General features: G+C 45.2%; 1 protein-coding gene across 1 annotated transcript in view; it reads right to left on the minus strand.

Annotated features, from left to right (window-relative positions):
* Window positions 1–19,259, minus strand: part of LOC147718275 (nicotinamide N-methyltransferase-like) — an 84,004-nt gene that overhangs the window by 18,248 nt on the left and 46,497 nt on the right. Inside the window, exon 2 of the mRNA XM_086966674.1 lies at window positions 5,645–5,852. Within this exon, the coding sequence (XP_086822800.1) occupies window positions 5,645–5,852 (208 nt within the window). The remainder of the gene's footprint in view (window positions 1–5,644; window positions 5,853–19,259) is intronic.

Consider the following 19,259-nt stretch of genomic DNA (forward strand, 5'->3'; position numbering starts at 1 on the left):
AATAAGATGCAGGTTGTCATGAATGACGCTGCTAGGCTTATTTTTAAAAAGCCAAGGAATACCCATGCATCCCCCCTCATGCAAGAACTGCACTGGTTGCCGGTTAAGCAAAGGGTGATGTTCGAAGGGCTGTGCATTGTTCACAAAGCCCTTTACGGTAAGGCGCCAACCTACATGAAATCTCGCGTAATCCCCTATAGTCCAGCTAGGGTGCTTCGATCAGCAGACGCCACCCTCCTTACTCAACCACGCTGTAGATTGGCCACAGTGGGTGGTCGTGCCTTCTCCTATTTACTCCCAGCAGCCTGGAATAAGCTGCCAATGGAATTGCTGAAGGAGACTAACTTGTTGTCCTTCCGAAAAAAAACTAAAAACAGTGCTTTTCCAGCAAGCATGGGGTGACTTGTAATTTTTATGAACAGTTGTCCTCCACGGTACTTGATGTTTTGATCCTGACAAAGCGCTTAGAGACCCCTGGGTTATAACGCGCTATATAAATTTAAATAAATAAAATAATAATGGGTTATGGAAAGTGTTCTTTCTTTAAGGAATCAATACTATCTACTAATACTTTCCTGCCACTGGGTCAAATCTAACCTTCTAGTCTTCTGTGACAGAGTGTGAAGTGAATTATTTACCGAATCTTACATAAATTAGGTCCTTCCTGGTATAGGCTGAGAAATTAGTAGTAGAGGCTTGGCTGCACCATTTACTTTGAAGTTTAATAGTCTCTGTCATGGTAATATTGGGCTGTTGGAGCACAACTGTGTAGATTTTTATACTAGCAATGCATGCATTTTGTACCACATACTGACTGCATGTATCCCCTGATGTTCCACATTAACAGGGAGAAACCTCAAGAGTAAATTGTTCTTGCAGTCATGGAACATTTCTTGGGTTATTGCACCTTTCCAATTCATTTTCAAACTAGTGAACGTAAAATAAGACAAATGACAGAGTAATACCAAGGACGGGGCGGAGGCAAAAGATAGTCAATCCAGAAGAAGCAGAAAAACTGGTGTCATGAGGAAGGGTTCATTTGTTACAGTGGGCAATGTTCGGATGTCTTGCTGAGGGCGCACCCATCTGCTAATGATAAATAGTCTGGCAGCCCTCATGTAGGGAGTAAAGTATTAGTAGTAGGGGAATTTGTTGTGCTCCCATAGTTTCCCATGGTTCTGTTTGTGTAAATTAGGGGATGAGTGGGGACATCATAAGTACATCCCAGTCTAGGTTAAAGATGTGCTGGGGGACTGATCACATAAGGTTCAAGAGAGGTCAAGAGTCCACCAGTGACATCTAAGGCAAGAACAATTTTCATTCAATAAGGTTAACTGCAGACTAGCAGTTCACCACCAGGGAGGGCCCAGGTCCTAACAAAAAATCAGGGGAGAGGTGTCATCTTCTTTTGCAGAATATGTTGAGGTGGAGATGGATACTTTGGATGATTGATGAAATTTTCAAAAGCAAATCATTCACTGAGTTGGGCTTGTTAATGGGAGGAAGAGGCTGCCACTGTGGAAGGAGGATTCCCACATTTGCTTTAGGTCACTTGCATCTCGTTTTTGGGTCTTTCAGTCACCCATCTATGCAGCAAGTCAGCCTGATGGAAGGGATCCAGTCTTTCCGCCTAGTTGAGTCCTGACAGAATCTTTTGTTGGCCAGGAATAAGGAAGAATATTCCCAAACTTTCCCTTTAATGCCCATGAAGGAAGTCTGCCGGTGCTTAATGTCCAGTGTAGTCTAGGAAGGAAAGGCTCTGGTGGTTATCTTCTTGAAGGCACCTTGCTTATTGTGCTGAATGTAATTTCCCCTCCCAGTCTTTGAAATATGGGACCTTGGTGAATTATTGTTATGACAGGGCACCATGAGGAGTCATCAGGCTGGGACCGGATATTTATTTCTATAGAAATGAAAGGGGTGGGTTGATGGGGTAGTACGAAGCCCTGGTTTCTAGAAATACTACTGAATCCTACCCTTTGGAGCCCTTGGACATGCCAACCTTGCAGATGTTGCGATGTTTGAAGCATCCCCTTGCATCTCCTTCCCTCAAAGAACCACTCCTTGTCCACTAAGTTAATGGAGGTCATATGTTTGTTGCTGTAGCTATTGTTTTGCCTTCTTCAATTGGGTAAGCTCTGTCAGCTAATCATTTGTGATCATCATTTAAAAGCCAACATCAATTGCAATGGCATCAATCTTTACCTCAAGAAAGGCCTTGATTATGCCTTGGTCTTCAAGGATTGCATCTAGTTTGTCTGGTCTAGTTGTAGGAGACTCAGTTGTTGAGGGCCTGTGGCTGTCTTCTGATGGCTGGTTTCAGGTTTGATCAGCTTTGTTCTTCCCATGATGCAAAAGGCCATGTTTGGAGCTGATAGTGAAGAGGTTTGGCTAATTGTTTATGTCATTACCAGCAGAAGAAGAGACACAGTAGTGCAAAGAAGAGTGGCAATCAGCCAATGCCAGATTCACCTGAAACTATCAGGACCTAATGGGCAATGAAAGTGAGGAAATACAGCACAAGCAGTCTGACTCAGAAATCCTATCACTGGCTCGGTATAGCATTCAGACGGCCACATGTGTGACCAGATGGTGGTTTCTGTTGGGATGCTTGCACTCTGTAGCTCACAGGTAGTGAATTCATTATGTTGGCCTCTTTGTATCCACAAAAGGACCTGTTCACACCGAGGACATGCCTCTGACACCACAATCTGTCCAAAACGACTCCAGCCAATATCTTCACATTGCAGCTTTGACTAGTCATGAAAGGCTGCCTACACAAAGCTCCAGCTTGCCCGTCCGTGACACCCAGCCTACTCTTAGCATCATGCTGACAACCTCCTTTGACTTTCTCCTTGCTCCTTGTGGCCCTCTCTAATTCTAATTGCGGGACTAATCTAGAGCTGTATCTAACCTGAGCTGAATCATGGTTGGCCTGAAATCTTGACTTTGGCCCAGTGGTGCATTGTGGATTCTATTGCAAGGGATTGTGGCTGTTGCATGACCAGGGCTTATGCCCCAGGTAACCAGAAGCCATATTTTTCACATAATATATGTTGATTAAGTGGGGGGAAAAAAGACACATAGAACATTGAATGTACATGGCACTTGGACCAGGTAACTTACATCAATGAATGGTAAATGATGATTCAAATGATGGATGTGATAAGTTTAGGATAATTTTTGATTTGATGAGCATTTTATTCAGGATGAACAATGAGAATGTATTTATTACCATTCTGGACGTTTGCACACAGTTACCTTGTGGGTCTCCCAAATGTTCTTAGTATATCTATACTAGACTAAGACTAAACTTCTTTTTATTTTTTGTTCAACAGATCTGTCTATTTTTGGAAGAAATACAATCTGCAGGTCTCAACAACAACATACAGAAGAATGAATGCCTCTCGACCTATATAGGTAACGAGGATTGAAAATGGAAAGGGGTGAGTTATTCGTATAAGCGGACTAGTGGCTTGGGTGGCAAATTCAAGTGCATGTCAACTTGTGATGGACATGATGATCCGCTTTTGTATTGTTTGGGGGATAAGTCATTCAGCGAGTTGTTGTAGATCAATGGTTGTATCTTGGTCCTTAATTGTTGTCTAACTTATGCTCTGCACTCTGACTTCACATGAACTATATTTAAATTGACTTTCAACTATTGGCTCATTGTATAGAGTCTCTCTTCTGCAAGAAAGAGGAATCACCACTGCATTCTTTCTCTGCAGTCACCCCGACTCCAATGCCATGAGAATGCAGTCACATCCTTTCTCACACTGTCATTGTGCATTCTTAATTTTTATTATACATATTTGTGAACTGTGTGCATTATTGTCATGTTGGACTTCAGCACACATAACTATACATACTCAGGGGGCTGTTTGCTGATAAAGACTGACCTTTAATTATGATTGGCCACTTGTCTGATATACTTGTTAAGCCTGATAATGTCTTTAAGTTCATTTTGAAGGTGTGGGGCCATTTTCTTTAAACATATCCATAATGGTGCTCTGTGAGTTGCCCTTCTCGGCTACGAAATTGAATGTCTTTCATGGTGTGCTCATGGTTATTATTGTATTTGCGTCGCATATCACAGAATTGACCAGCTATTACATGCGTGACTTCAATTATGCCGCCATGTATTTTCTCAATTTGGATTACTTACATAATGTTTGTTGAGTTTGTTTTCTTATGTTCAGTAGGACGTGGTGTTTCTATTTCTCACATTGATGGCTTTTGACAAAGATTATGTTCATCAAAGTGTGTCAGTCTTTTGATTAAACTTATATATGTGTGTATGTATATATGTATAGTGAGAAAATCGATGCTAGGCTATGTCACATCGTAATTCCTCAATGTAGGCGATCAAGCAAGGTCACTACCGCTCAGGTTGGTCAGCCACTGGAGAACAAATTATAATGGAGTAGCATAAAGAAGCATCACCCTCTTGCACACTGCATGGTGCCACCTGCACTGATTTTACAGCACAGGACAAGTTCCCAGTGCCAAAAATCAGTGTAACGTACCAAACTCTGCCATTCCTGGAACTCCATGGAATCTTGCTGAGTTTTTGGGTAACTCAGCAGAATTCCCTGGAGTGAAACTCCATGAGTTTCACCCACCCCTAATATAGATATACATGTATCTGTTTTCTAAATAAACAAATTGTATCAGCATTCCTGTCACACTCTAATGAACTATGCATTTTTTTATAAACACTAGATTCTAAGTGCCCATCTTGGACTGATGTTGCTCTGTCTCTAAATATGTATTGCATCTACTTCCACTAATATACAGAAATGTTTTATGTGGTGGAACTGCCAAACTCTAGAAGATGCCAGGGGGCTTCAACCACCTTCTCCTGTGTCCCTATGTATGCCAGTGTCTGTCTTGGCCATAAAACGACAAAAATTGGAGAAAAAAAAAACGAAAATCAAATGCAAAGAGGCAGGGAAAACTATTCTAAAAGTGAAAATAACATTTGAAGAGTGTGAGTGGTGGACAGGAAATGACAGGATGCAGCTGGATGGAATGAGGAACGCAGTTTTTATTTAAAATGATTGCATGCAGGTCTTGCACATCATGCAATTTTGCACTATTTTTAATACAAAATGTGCTTTGCATCTTTTTTTGCCAGAGATATTGCACAATTATGTGAAATTTAGGATCGATTTTGGGGATTTGTGCATAATTGTGCTAGCTGTAATTAATCGGAATTGCACATTTCTAACTTAAAGAGAAACTGAAAAACTTACTATACTTGCACCATGTCCACATTTAGATACCCTTGGGCTGGATTTATAGTTTGGCAGACGAATAATATACTGTGATAATATCGTTTTTAATCTTTGCTTCTCTGAATTGCATACCTCTATTCTTAATGCTTCATAGGGCATATTGTATTCCTCTCTGAGATGTATCTGGTTATGGGTTATGACTTGGCAAGCAATCCAGTTCACTTAGAGAGCTAGAAAAAAGGAAGGCGTTGTGAACTTGTTTATTTTAACAATATTATGAGCAAGTGATAGGAACCTTGAGAACTCTCCAATGTTTGTAAACCTGATGGACTATGGGCTAATATCATTTAAAAGGAAATTACAGATAAGCAGATGTAATACACAGATTAGTGCAGAATACATACCCGTTGCCTTCGATCTCACACATCATCTTTGCAGCATGACTCCAGTCCATAGCCTCAGGTGCATTTGTCCTCCATTTCTCTACCTCTGAGATACACTTATCAGTTGGGCAGGATAAAATGATGTCTGTGAAATGCTCACAGGCTGGAAGAGCCCATTGGAAGAAAGGAACAATGGACATTGCAATCAGCATCTCTCCCTTCACGACCCCTGGTAAGAAAAATGTTAATTACTTCAATTACTGAAGCTCTTTTAAAAATAAAAATAAACTCTAATTTAAATGATATATTGATACCAGTTCATGCAACATCTGCACATTTTCAGAACAACATTGACAAAAAAGTTCATAATTTTTTTTTGTAAATCTACATAATGGTGCATTGCCTACATCATCGCTGGTTCTGCAGTACTTGCCATGAGAGACAACCCCAAAATAAAAATAAACTTCAGGCACATATTAGAGCATATTGAGAAGAGAACAATGCTGGTCCTATTGGCTCAATTATTGTGGGCAGTCTGTTATGCTTTTCAAAAAGACCTCCTGATGGTGATTGACCTGCACTGGGAGGGAAGTTTGGGCAAAAGATATGAAAATGCCGATAGGGATCTCACTGGGCAATACATTGCTTAACTGATACCTGGCCTGCAGGGTCAGTGGGTTTCAGAGAAGGGTGTACTTAATTCAGTCCTCATCATGCAGGCAGAGCGGGTGTTGATCAAGTGAGAGCAGTGACATTATGACTCTGGGTAGAAGGCTGGATAGTTGCTTACTTTTCAATTACCAAAGGGGATGATGGGCAGAGTGTAAAACAATGCAAGCACTCACCCCCAGTCAACTGATCTGGGTTTAATCCATCATCATTCTTTAGCTCACTCCACCACCCCAGTTCAGACATGGCCATATGCAAATCAGTCTGACCCTGTGCCTCATGGGAACAGTCCAGCCCGAACTGCCAAGCCATGTCTTCCCTGGACCGGAAACAAGCATCCTGGGACCAGTGTCTGAATGTATGACATTGTTATGCATTCTGTACATCAATTGTTGTATTTGCATTTGTCACCCCAAGTGGGACTGGTATGCTCAGAGGTGAGCCCCGTGCTCTCCATGCCACTGGAATCAAGCTATCCTGGCTTATGAGGGCTGAAAGCCCAAAACCGGTTCTAGGATGCTTGTTTCCAGTCAAGGGAGGACCTGCCTTGGCAGTTCGAGCTGGACTGTTCCCATGGGGCACAGGGTCAAGACTGATTTGCACATGGCTAGGTTCATACTGGAATGGCATGGTGAGCAAAAAAACGATGGAAAAAGGCCCAGATCTCTGTGCTGGTGTGAATGTATGACATTGTTCTGCATTCTGTCCATCAATTGTTGTTTTTGCATTTGTCACGCAAAGTGGGATGGGTATGCTCAGACGTGAGTCCCTGTGCTCTCCATGCCACTGTAATCAAGCTATCCTGGCTGATGAGGGCTGAACGCCTGAAACCGGTCCTATGATGCTTGTTTCCAGTCTAGGAAGGACCTGGCTTGGCAGTTCAGGTTGGACTGTTCCCATGGGGCACAGGGTCAAGACTGATTTGCATATGGCTAGGTTCAAACTGGAATGGCATGGAGAGCAAAAAAACTATGGAAAAAGGCCCAGATCTCTGTACTGGGGTGAATGTATGACATTGTTCTCATTCTTTCCATCAATTGTTGTTTTTGTACTTTTCAATTACGATAGAGGAAAATATAGTCTACATTAGCAGCCAAGCATAATACCAGCTTGCGATGTTCGAGACTTGTTTTATTAGTCTCTACAGCTCGGAGATGCAAAAAAGAAGATAACGATGTTCCAAAGCAATTGGACCTTTCCTCTCTCATAAGATTAGTAAACAGCTAGAAGGTAAACTTAGGCAAAAGGAAATACCAGCTCTGCACCCTACTGATGCTCTTCAAAAAGGGAAGATCTATACCCTGCTGTACATTAGCTCTATGGGAAATCTATACTTTCACTCATTTGCCAAGAGGGGAAAGATCCTATAGAATGTAGTAGCTATCGCCTCATATCAATTATTAACAATGATCACATGATCCTTGCCGAAATATTGCCCTCCATATACCATGGTTAGTCCATGACTCATGGATGAGGATTGTTCCAGTTTGATCTTCCTGAATGAGGACAAATGGCACAGGTTAACCAGTGAGGCTTCATATCATGCGCATTTCAAGTTGGAGATTGATCCCTTTTTTCCGGTGTTGTCTGTCTTGTGTTTGTGCCCATTTTCTTTCTTTTGTTATTTGTGGCTTGTAATTGTAATTGTCATTCTTGATATTATTTGCATTTTTTTTACTGTTTTTCATTGTACCTATGCTGTTGTTGTGTCCTCCGTGCCAATTTTGCCACCCGTTCCTGCTGCCACCATGGGCCCTTCCAGCTGCCAGTTCCTGCTCCCGCCTCTCAACTGTACATCCTTCCCGCTTCCCTATAGAAGGGCAAGTCCGTCTTTGCCCAACCGCAACCCCAGCGCAACCACCACCAGGGACCCTGGTTCTTTGACCGCCCACCGCTACGATGCTGCTCCTCTCCTTGCACTCAACCCCAGAAGAAACAACAACTGCTAGCTGTCTACACTGAACACCACCCATGGCCAGTTCTCCCGCTGACACTGCTGACAAACCTTCCCTACCCTCTGCGCCCTACTGCTGCTGCCCCACGCCAGATACCAGCACCCCAATGACCTGAGGTGCATTCTCCTTAACGTGCAATCCCTGTATAGGCATGCTGTATGGATCTGGGACCTCCTCTATATCCTCTCACCAGACGGCACCTTCTTCACAGAAACATGGACCAACCCCACCTGCGCCCCAGACATCATTACCGCAATCCCTGATGGATACAAGAACCAGAGGATGGACTTCCCCAACATCCCAGGAGGAGGACTCACCATCGCACACAAGAGCTCCATCTGACTCACCACCTCCAGCTCAAGCGACTCCGTGTCCACCACTGAACACTTCCATTTCCAGATCTAGACCAGCCCCAGAACGACCTTAACAGTTACCCTCACCTACAGACCTCATGGACCTCGAACCATGGTCACCACTACCATCACTGACCTCATTGCGTCCCATGCCATCGCCTCCATGGACTACATACTCATTGGAGACCTCAACTTCCACCTTGACAACCTCAGTGACACCAATTCCGCCACCCTCAAGGACAACCTCACCAACCTCGGATTGAAACAACTCATTACCACCACTACCCATTTGGTAGTTCACACCCTCGACCCCATCTTCAAAGGAGGTTACAACATCCACTTCAGCCACACCACGCAACCCACATGGATGGACCACCACTGCATAAATGTCCGCGTCGCTAAACCCACTGCACCCAAACCTGCATCCTGCCGTCAATAAAGGAATTAGAGCAAGGTTACAGAGGAGCACCCCTGCGCAACTCTGACAGACAGCATCCCAGGAAGACAACCTGGGTCACCACCGACCACCAAGAATCCAGACTCACGAATATGTGATTTTGCATCACATGCGGTACAACGCATGCGATTACAATGCGGTTGTTACAATGCATACCATTACATTGCAAGTCCTTTCTACGACTTGCTGTAGGGGGTGCTCTAAAGTAAGGAATAGAATAATTTAATATTCCAATTCCAGCATGTGAAACAGTAGGGAATGTGTTGGAATAGTAAATGGGTAGCATTGTAACAGCACAGTGGTTGCAACAACTGTGTTGTAATCTCATGCGCTGTACCGCATACAATGTAAACGCTCCTTCCCAGACGCACCTGCAGACATCTCAAGAAGAATTAGAGAAATAGCAAAACTTCAGAAGACCGCTCCACATACAAGAATGCCATGACAGAATACCACCAACTCATCAGATCCACCAAGAGGACCTTCCTTCGAAACAAAATCCATGCCAATGTCAGCAACTCCAAGGAACCCTTCAACATCATTCAGGAATTCACCAGTCTGCACAGCGAAGCCATGGACCTCACACGCTTCCAGGACCTCTGCAACAAAATCGGATTCTACTTCAACCTGAAAATAAAATCCCCTATGACAACTTCGACAAACAGATGCCCACCACTGAACCCACTTCTCTCCTCAGCAACAAAAGTCAGCCTACCATCTCCTCCTGGACCCCAGTTACTGTCGAAGTAACCACAGTGACCCTAAAAGGCATTCACTCAGGATCCCCCAAGGACCCCTGCCCTCTGCACATCTTCCCACAGCTGCAGCTGCCATTGCACCGGAGCTACAATGCACCATCAATGCCTTCTTTAAAGCTGGCACATTCCAATGACTGGAAATGCGCAGAAGTCAGCCCCTCCTCAAGAAACCCTCAGCAGATCCGATGGACCTCCAGAATTACTAACCCATCTCTCTACTCCCTTTCAAGGCCAAAGTCACCGAAAAGATTGTCAACGTCCAACTAATGAAACTCTTCGAAGAGAACTCCATCCTCAACCCCTCCCAATCCCGATTCCAAAGCAACCACAGCACTAAGACCACCCTACTCGCCTCTACAGACCATATCCACATGCTCGTCGACCAAAAACACACTGCAGCCCTGATCCAGCTCAACCTCTCTGCAGCCTTCCACACCATCTCCCACTGCACTTTCACTGCCAGACTCCTCGACACAAGGATACAAAGAACCACCCTTGACAAACTCCGCTCCTTCCTCACTGGCAGAACCCAAAGAATCAGACTTCCTCCCTTTCACTCCAAACCCACAGAGATCAGTCGCAGAGTACCTTCAACATCTCAATGGCCCCCTTTCCTACCATTGTCAGACTGCATGGACTCAGCATAGTATCCTACGCTGATGACACCCAGCTGATCCTCTCCCTCATTAAAGATCCCTCACCACCAGACTCGAATTTCATGTAGGAAGAAGGGCGTTGTATCCTGGATGAGCAGCAGTTGCCTGAAGCTCAACTCGGAAAAGACAGAAGTCCTCGTCCTTGGACCCTCCCTCTCTGCATGGGACAACAACTGGTGGCCTACCACCCAAGGCAGTCCCCCCACCCACAAGGACCATACCCAGAACCTCTGTATCATACTTAACTCCTCCCTTTCCATGACCCGACAGATCAACGCTGTCACATCCACCTGCTTCAACACCCTCTGCATCCTTCGTAAGACCTTCAAATGGATCCCCCTAAATCAAGAAAGACTGTCACACACACATTCATAACCAACAGATTGGACCACGGAAACACCCTCTATGGTGGGATCAACAAATCTCTGTTCCACAAACTCCAGACCATACAGAACACCGCAGCCAGACTTGTACTCCGCATCCCTCAACACAAACACATGACCCTACACCTGGAAGACCACCTATGGCTCCCCGTCGAGAAGAGAGTAACTTTTAAGATACTCACCCACGCTGACTAATACCTCCACAACACCGGATCCCAATATCTCAATTAAGGAATTAGCTTCCACGTATCCAAGAGAAACCTCTGATGCTCTGACCTCACCCTTGCCAACACCCTGCACATTCACAGAGCCAGAACGGGTGGAAGAGCCTTCTTCTACATTGTGGCAAAGACCTGGAACAAGCTTCCGATCAACATCAGACATACTCCCACTTTGGCCATCTTCGGGAATACCCTCACGACCTGGCTCTTCCACTGACTGGAGCTGCACCCCCCTGTCAGTGCCATGAGACCCTTATGTAAATATCATTCTTCACAATTCCCTGATTGATTGATGTGGGAAACAAGGATAGGTGGTGAGTCAGTGTACTAGGTAAAATGTGCAGCTAATGATGTCACTAACTCTGCCCATTGCTAAATGTGTCACTAACATTAGTCTCCTCCTCAAAGACGGGACATATAATTCTTTGGATCATTGCATTCTGACTTTGCAATAAAAGTCGCATGTCTTTCAGTGCCGGCACATCCTAGGGACCTTCTGCAGGATGAAGGTCTCAAGACTATTTTATTGACCAAAGGACACTGGATCCTTGCTGGAGCTGGTTTGGCACACCTTGGTATTTTTCATTACATGGCAGACATGTCTCATTACAGGAGGGCATTACTAGGACAACATTTGTATCCATTAAAAATATAAGAGGACCATAATAAAAAACGTTCAGCTGTAGTGAACAGCCGGATACACAAAAAGGGGAAATAACATTGTAATAGATAAAATAACTATTATGAATGCATGTGTTCATCGTAGGAGCAGAGCAGATTCTACAAAATATAATTATTTTTAGGGGTAAGAGCATAATACAGTCTTTTTCTGAAATGATTTGCAATGAGGCCATATCACAAAATAACTTTTGGAAAATGTTCCAGTGCAACAAATGACTATGAATAATAAAACCATAGCTAACAGTGTCCTAACTATCAATTTCTCCCACATTCTACCAGGATTGCATGCCAGAGCACTCATAAATCACTAGAAAGTGTTGTTTCTTTGGCTGGCAAATTGACTTTTTTGCTTTATATTCTTGAAGTTTTCTTTGAGAATGCATTGACACGAAGAAGGGAGGTTTTTTTGGGGGGGGGTTGGAACGTGACGGCTTGAAAGATGGTCATCTTGTGCTAAAGCTCTGCGAAGTCACAAGCATCAGATGTAAAAAAATGAAACAGTACCGCCTCACTTTGTAAGAGAAATGATAGGGAAATCAAGAGACTAGCTCTGAACAATGAACAATAATTATGTTAAAAGTAGTGCCAACAGCATGATCGAGCTGGACTATCCTATGCGACTTGTGCTTGGAGGAGCATCCAAGAGACGCTGACTGTAAATTCAAGACTTGCAGGTAGAACAATTGTGTTTCCTGCTCTCCCAATGATCTAGGGAGGAAATGCTGTGCTTCTGAGTCTTCGGAGCAGACTACGTTGTTTACCCCTCTGAAAATCCCCAATGAGGGCCTGAAGGTAATGGGATCTCACATGAAAAGAAGACAGCAGCAGTAAATATCATATCTTCATTAAGTTGGATCTAAGGCCTTATGCGCTTGGGGATCAACAAACTGATGTAGAGAAGATTTAACATTTCCCGGTAGCGGCTTTGCTAGCTTTTCTGGAACATGCCAGGTACAATGTTACTGTGTCACACAAATGCATTGATAGCACCATATTGGTCTCCTTTGTTTGTGTTCTGCAGAGGCCCAAGTCATGCTACTTCATTCGGGGGATTGACTTTCTTTCACATTACCGTTGCTGAATCAGCATAGATTTTCTATGAGTCTACAGATTGAAACAGCTATACTAAATACTCCACACACTTCACAAACTTTCTTGATCACCTGTAATCATGATTTGGAACTCAGTAGTACCCTAGTAAGAGGACCGTGGTGAGTGAGTCAACAAAGAAGCTCAAAGGGGCTAAATACTACTACCCATGGAATTCCCCAGTAGACTCAAAAGAGACATTGAAGGAAGAGAGTCCATGTGCTCCTAAAGTTGTGAGGTGAATTATTATAAGCATATTAAGGGTCTTGTTGCGTCATGACCGTAGTGAAAATGTCCATATAAATATCTTACATTTTTATCATGCACTTGCTTGCAGATTCTTTTATCTCATTTAGTAGAAAGTTGTATCCATGCCGGAAGTGTTAGTGTCATGTTACTATTGTTTTAGTTACAGCAACAAATTATTTACATATAAATCAATATAGAACATTTATAACTGTTTTTTTCTCTTTGCTAAGACTGTATAAGCCTGATTATGAGACTCACATGAGCACAGCGGTGGGAGTCCAGCCGCAGCCACAGCCGCACCGGAAGTCCGGCTTCTCGATTACGAGTTGGGCAATCCCACCGCTGGATCGCCAGTTACCTGGAGGGTCCATGATGGTCCGAGGCCGCAATATGTTTGCAGGGACTGCTGCGGTGCTGCCAAGCATATTCTGAGTTTCCTTTCTGCGGTGGTGACATGGAGGTTGCTACTCCATGTCAACCGTGGTACCTCACCGCAGGTGCATGCACATGGAGGGGTATAACACAGCATGGACTTTTCAGTCCATGCCGTAGAGAAAATGTGAGGGACGTTCCCATTGAGGTGCCATTTTCAAAGGCTCTGCAGTCTTTGAAAGAGGCATGACTCTAAGAATGCCACACCACCTGCTTCCAGACTACAAATAACTTGTAAAATGGCGGGCAGGCAGCAGTGAGTCTTGGAAGTGCGGGGATGTGGCAGTGGAGTAAAAGGTGCCCCCACACCACCACAAGCCTTAATCGGGCCCCTCAGTGTCTCTAATTGTTATTTTATTTAATAAACTTGAGATACAATTGTTAATTATATGCTGTAAAAACAAAGATATCTGATAACATTTTAGAGGGACTTCACTGTATGATTATCAAGCAAATGATCATGCCAGTTGGCAGAGACAACCAGCAGTTTTGTCAGGGGCTGCTTCAGAAACAGTGCAGAGAAGAGGACATATCATTCCATGGCAAAGGTCGAGTGGATGACGACCAGCCGCCTGAAACTGAACTCGGACAAGACGGAGGTCCTCATCCTGGGCTCTTCACCCTCCGCCTGGGACGACTCCTGGTGGCCTCCCGCCCTGGGCACCGCACCCGAACCGACAGACCATGCACGAAACCTGGGCTTCATCCTGGACTCCTCCCTCTCCATGACCAGGCAAGTCAACAGCGTCTCCTCGGCGTGCTTCAACATCCTACGCATGCTACGGAAGATCTTCTGGTGGATCCCCACAGAGACCAGGAAGACCGTCACCCAGGCCCTCGTCACCAGCCGACTGGACTACGGCAACGCCCTCTACGCCGGGACCACCGCCAAGCTCCAGAAGAGACTCCAGCGGATCCAAAACGCCTCAGCCAGACTCATCCTCAACATCCCACGATCCAGCCACATCTCCGGACATCTGAGAGACCTTCACTGGCTCCCCATCAACAAGAGAATCACCTTCCGCCTCCTCACCCACGCACACAAAGCCCTACACGACCAAGGCCCGAGCTACCTCAACAGCCGAGTCAACTTCTACGCTCAAAAACGCCACCTCCGATCAGCCAACCACGCCCTCGCCGCCGTCCCCCGCATCCGAAGAGCGACTACAGGAGGAAGGTCCTTCTCCTACCTGGCCGCCAAGACCTGGAACTCCCTCCCGTCCGACCTGCGCCTGACCCAAGACCACCTCTCCTTCAGGAAGAAGCTGAAGACCTGGCTGTTCGAGCAGTAGCGGCACCCCCCCTCCCCAGCGCCTTGAGACCCAACGGGTATGTAGCGCGCTTTATAAGTGTCACTGATTGATTGATTGATTGATAAAGAATAACTAACAGATATTTTAGAGAGATTTTATTGAGAGACCAAAGACTTTGTTCGGATCATTGAAGGGATACCATGGGAAAAGGGCATGCAACTGATCACACTAGACATGACCAGTCTCCACACGTGCATAATGCATGAGAAGGGCTTGAAAGCTGTAAGATACTTTCTGAAAAAGAGGCCTTTGAAATAATACCTGCAAAAACAGGGTATAGCTATGAGTATGTGCTGCTCCCCCAGCTATGCAAATCTCTTCATAGGCGGGTGGGAGAAGAACGAGGCCTGGGTGGTTAAAAATAAAAAATGGATGAATAACATGGCACTATGGGCATGCTGTATAGATACATTATTTATCATCTGGAGGGGCACCCAAAAAGAGGCAGAAGACTATATAAAGAACAACAATCTTTAACATTGACATTTTAGTGGTATAGCACACAGGCATGTGATACAACAACCATTTAAACAATTGGGACTTGCATTGTTGTTACTTACCTATGAACAAGGCATTATGCCAAAACCGACAGGGTAAAAAATGTTCTGCTGTAACCTGTATGAGTCTACATTGAATGTGGTTATCTCCAGACCTAGGCTGTGGCACTTCTTTGGTCTTGGATTCAATTACGGGAAGATCTGTCTCCCGCAGCCATGGCCATGCTGCAGGGTTGGGGTCCTCGATGGCAGAGGATGTTTAGAGTACCTAAATGAGGAGGGCAGGATCCACTCCTATTAAACCTATGGATTTCAACCAATATTTATTTTGGGAGTGAGAAAGGGCAACATGCAAGGCATACACCTCAGCTTGGTAGAATACAGACTTTTGCAGCAGCAATGAAATAATGTAAGGTGCAAATTCCATTTCAAGACAATACTAATTAATGCCTGTGTATCGAGGTGTATATCAAATGAATTGCAGTATGGAAAGATACCAGTGTGGCAGGATATAGATTATACTACAATTCATATGGCTTTATGGGAATTGTAGTGTGATAGCACACAGGCATGTGATGTATAACGACTATTTAAACACCTGGGAGTTGCATTGTTGTTACTTACCTGTGAACAAGGAATCCCACCAAAATGTGACAGTGTAAACAACATTCTGCTGTAACCTGTATCGCAGGGGTACGCACCATACCCCTGTTATCATGGGGTGTACGAGTTGTACCCCCATTGTACGATTGGTGTACGATCGGTGTACGAGCCGTACCCCATGTACGATCGGTGTACGGTCGGTGTACGATTGGTGTACGGCTCGTACACCGATCGTACATGGGATACAGCTCGTACACCGATCGTACATGGGGTACGGCTCATACCCCGATCATACAATGGGGCTACGGCTACGGCTCGTACACCGATCGTACACCAATCGTACAATGGGGGTACGAATCGTACACCCCATGATCGCAGGGGTACGGTGCGTACCCCTGTGATCATGGGGTGTGCGGACCGTACGGTGTGCATGTGTTTGTGTGCTTTTCTGTACAACTCGCCCTTACCTGACGTGGACCCTACGAATTGCGTCCTCATACCCCGGTCCGGATCATACTCGTCAGGTCGTATGGCATGTGTAAGAGTCGTACAGTATGTGTACGAGTCGTACGGTTCACGGTTTCAGCCTTGCAATACCTACGGATGGTGACGATTCAGACGGATTCACGGAATACGGATCGTACTTCGTGACTCGGACGGACGGGTACGATTCGTACGGAGAGGGTTCCGGATACAAATCTTTTCCTGAATCGGAATCAACCCCTAAATGTGGTTATCTCTGGATCCGGGTTGTGGCACTACCTTTGTCCTGAATTTAATTATGGGAAGCTGTGTCCCCCGCAGCTACAGCTGCCCTGTTGAGGGTGCCTGAATTTTTCACTATGTCAGCAACAAAGCGGTGCACTGGACTACATTTATTTTTTCACTCACCCACTTGGGAATGAACTATGTTTTAATTGTGGAAATGATGCACACAACCACTCGGGTAAGATTAGCCTACGACATCCAGAGGGCCATGCTTCTGGCCACGCCCACTGGGACCGGTGTTTGAATTTAAAAGTATGTAATGCAAGATGCGCTTATCAAATCCATGAAAAACACACCACTGAAGAAGGCATCACAAGTTTCCCGAAACGCGTCGGGCGTATCAACTGAATTGATCCGAATTGCTGTGAAGTCTTCTGCTTGCCTGCTGCCATTAAAACCAAGTGTGTAAAGCATTGCCTTCCTGCAACCTTTGTCGAATGGGGGACCTGTAATTGTTGGATTTTAAAGGGCTGACCCCGGTCGTGCACAAAGGCCCACCGCAGAAGAGCGGGTCTCCTCAAGCATCAATGTGGAGTTTGAACATGCAGAAGGAAGCAAGGCTGCCATCCATGCAGAAGGGTGCCCGCCTTTTTCATTATGTCAGCAACAAAGCTGGGCACTGGACTACAGTTGTTTTCAAACTCACCAACTTGGGAATGAACTGTGTTTGAATTCTGAAAATGATGCACACACCCACTCTGGTAAGATTGGACTACAACATTCAGAGGGCCATGCTTCTGGTAACGCCCACTAGGGCAGGTGTTTGAATTTAACAGCATGCAATGCAAGATGCGCTTATCATTCCCATGAATAACACACCACTGAGGAAGGGAACACAAGTTTCCCGAAAGGCAACGGGCGTACAAACTAAATTGATGCAAATTGCTGTGAAGTCCTCTGCTTGCCTGCTGCCATTACAGCCAAGTATGTAAAGCATGGTCTTCCTGTGGCCTTTGTCAAATGGGGACCCTGTAATTGTTGGATTTTAAATGGCTGACCTCGGTCATGCACAAAGGCCCACTGTGGAAGAGAGGGTCTCTTCAAGCAATGATGTGGAGTTTGAATATGCAGAAGGAAGCAAGGCTGGCATCCTTGGAGGAGGGTGCCCGCCTTTTTCACTATATCAGCAACAAAGCGGGGCACTGGACTACATTTGTTTTTGCACTCACCCTCTTGGGAATGAACTATGTTTTAATCCTGGAAATGATGCACACACCCACTCGGTAAGATTGGACTACGACATCTAGAGGGCCATGCTTCTGGCCAGGCCCACTGGGGCAGGTGTTTGAATTTAACAGCATGCAATGCAAGATGCGCTTATCATTTCCAATAACAACACGCCACTGAGGAAGGGAACACAAGTTTCCTGAAACGTGTCGGGCGTATGAACTGAATTGATGCAAACTGCTGTGAAGTCCTCTGCTTGCCCTCTGCCATTAAAAACAAGCGTATAAAGCATTGTCTTCCTGTGGCCTTTCTCCAATGGGGCACCTGTAATTGTTGGATTTTAAATGGCTGACCCTTAGTCATGCACAAAGGCCCACAGCGGAAGAGCGGGTCTCTTCAAGCATCGATGTGGAGTTTGAATATGCAGAAGGAAGTGAGGCTGGCATCTTTGCAAAAGGGTGCCCGCCTTTTTCACTATGTCAGCAACAAAGCACGGCACAGGAATACAGTTGTTTTCGCACTCACCCACTTGGGAATGAATTACATTTTAATTCTGGAAATGATGCGCACACCCACTCCGATAAGATTGGACTACGACATCCAGAGGGCCATGCTTCTGGCCACGCCCACAGGGGCAGAAGCTTGAATTTAACAGCATGCAATTCAAGATGCGCTTATCATTTCCATGAACAACACTCCCTTGAGCAAGGGAACACAAGTTTCCCAGAACGCGTTTGGAGTATGAACTGAATTGATACGAATTGCTGTGAAGTCCTCTGCTTGCCTGCTGCCATTAAAACCAAGTGTGTCAAGCATTGTCTTCTTGCGGCCTTTGTCGATAACAGATCCTGAAATTGTTGGATATTAAACGGCTGACCTCGGTCATGCACAAAGGCCCACCATGGAAGAGCGGGTCTCTTCAAGCATCGGTGTGGAGTTTGAATATGCAGAAGGAAGCGAGTCTGGCATCCGTGCAGGTAGGTGCCCGCCTTTTTCACTATACCAGCAACAAAGAGGGGCACTGGACTACATTTGTTTTTCCACTCACCCACTTGGGAATGAGGTATGTTTTAATTTTGTGAAAATGATGCGCAAACCCACTAAGGTAAGATTGGACTATGACATCCAGAGGGCCATGCTTCTGGCCACGCCCACTGGGGCAGGTGTTTGAATTTAACAGCATGCAATGCAAGATGCGCTTATCATGTCCATGAACAACACGCCACTGAGGAAGGCAACACAAGTTTCCCAAAACGCATCGGGTGTATGAACTGAATTGATGCGAATTGCTGTGAAGTCCTCTGCTTGCCTGCTGCCATTAAAACCAAGTGTGTAAAGCATTGTGTTCCTGCGAACTTTGTCGAATGGGGAACCTGTAATTTTTG

Source organism: Lissotriton vulgaris, chromosome 4_1, assembly GCF_964263255.1.
Source record: "Lissotriton vulgaris chromosome 4_1, aLisVul1.2, whole genome shotgun sequence".
Lineage (NCBI taxonomy): Eukaryota > Metazoa > Chordata > Amphibia > Caudata > Salamandridae > Lissotriton > Lissotriton vulgaris.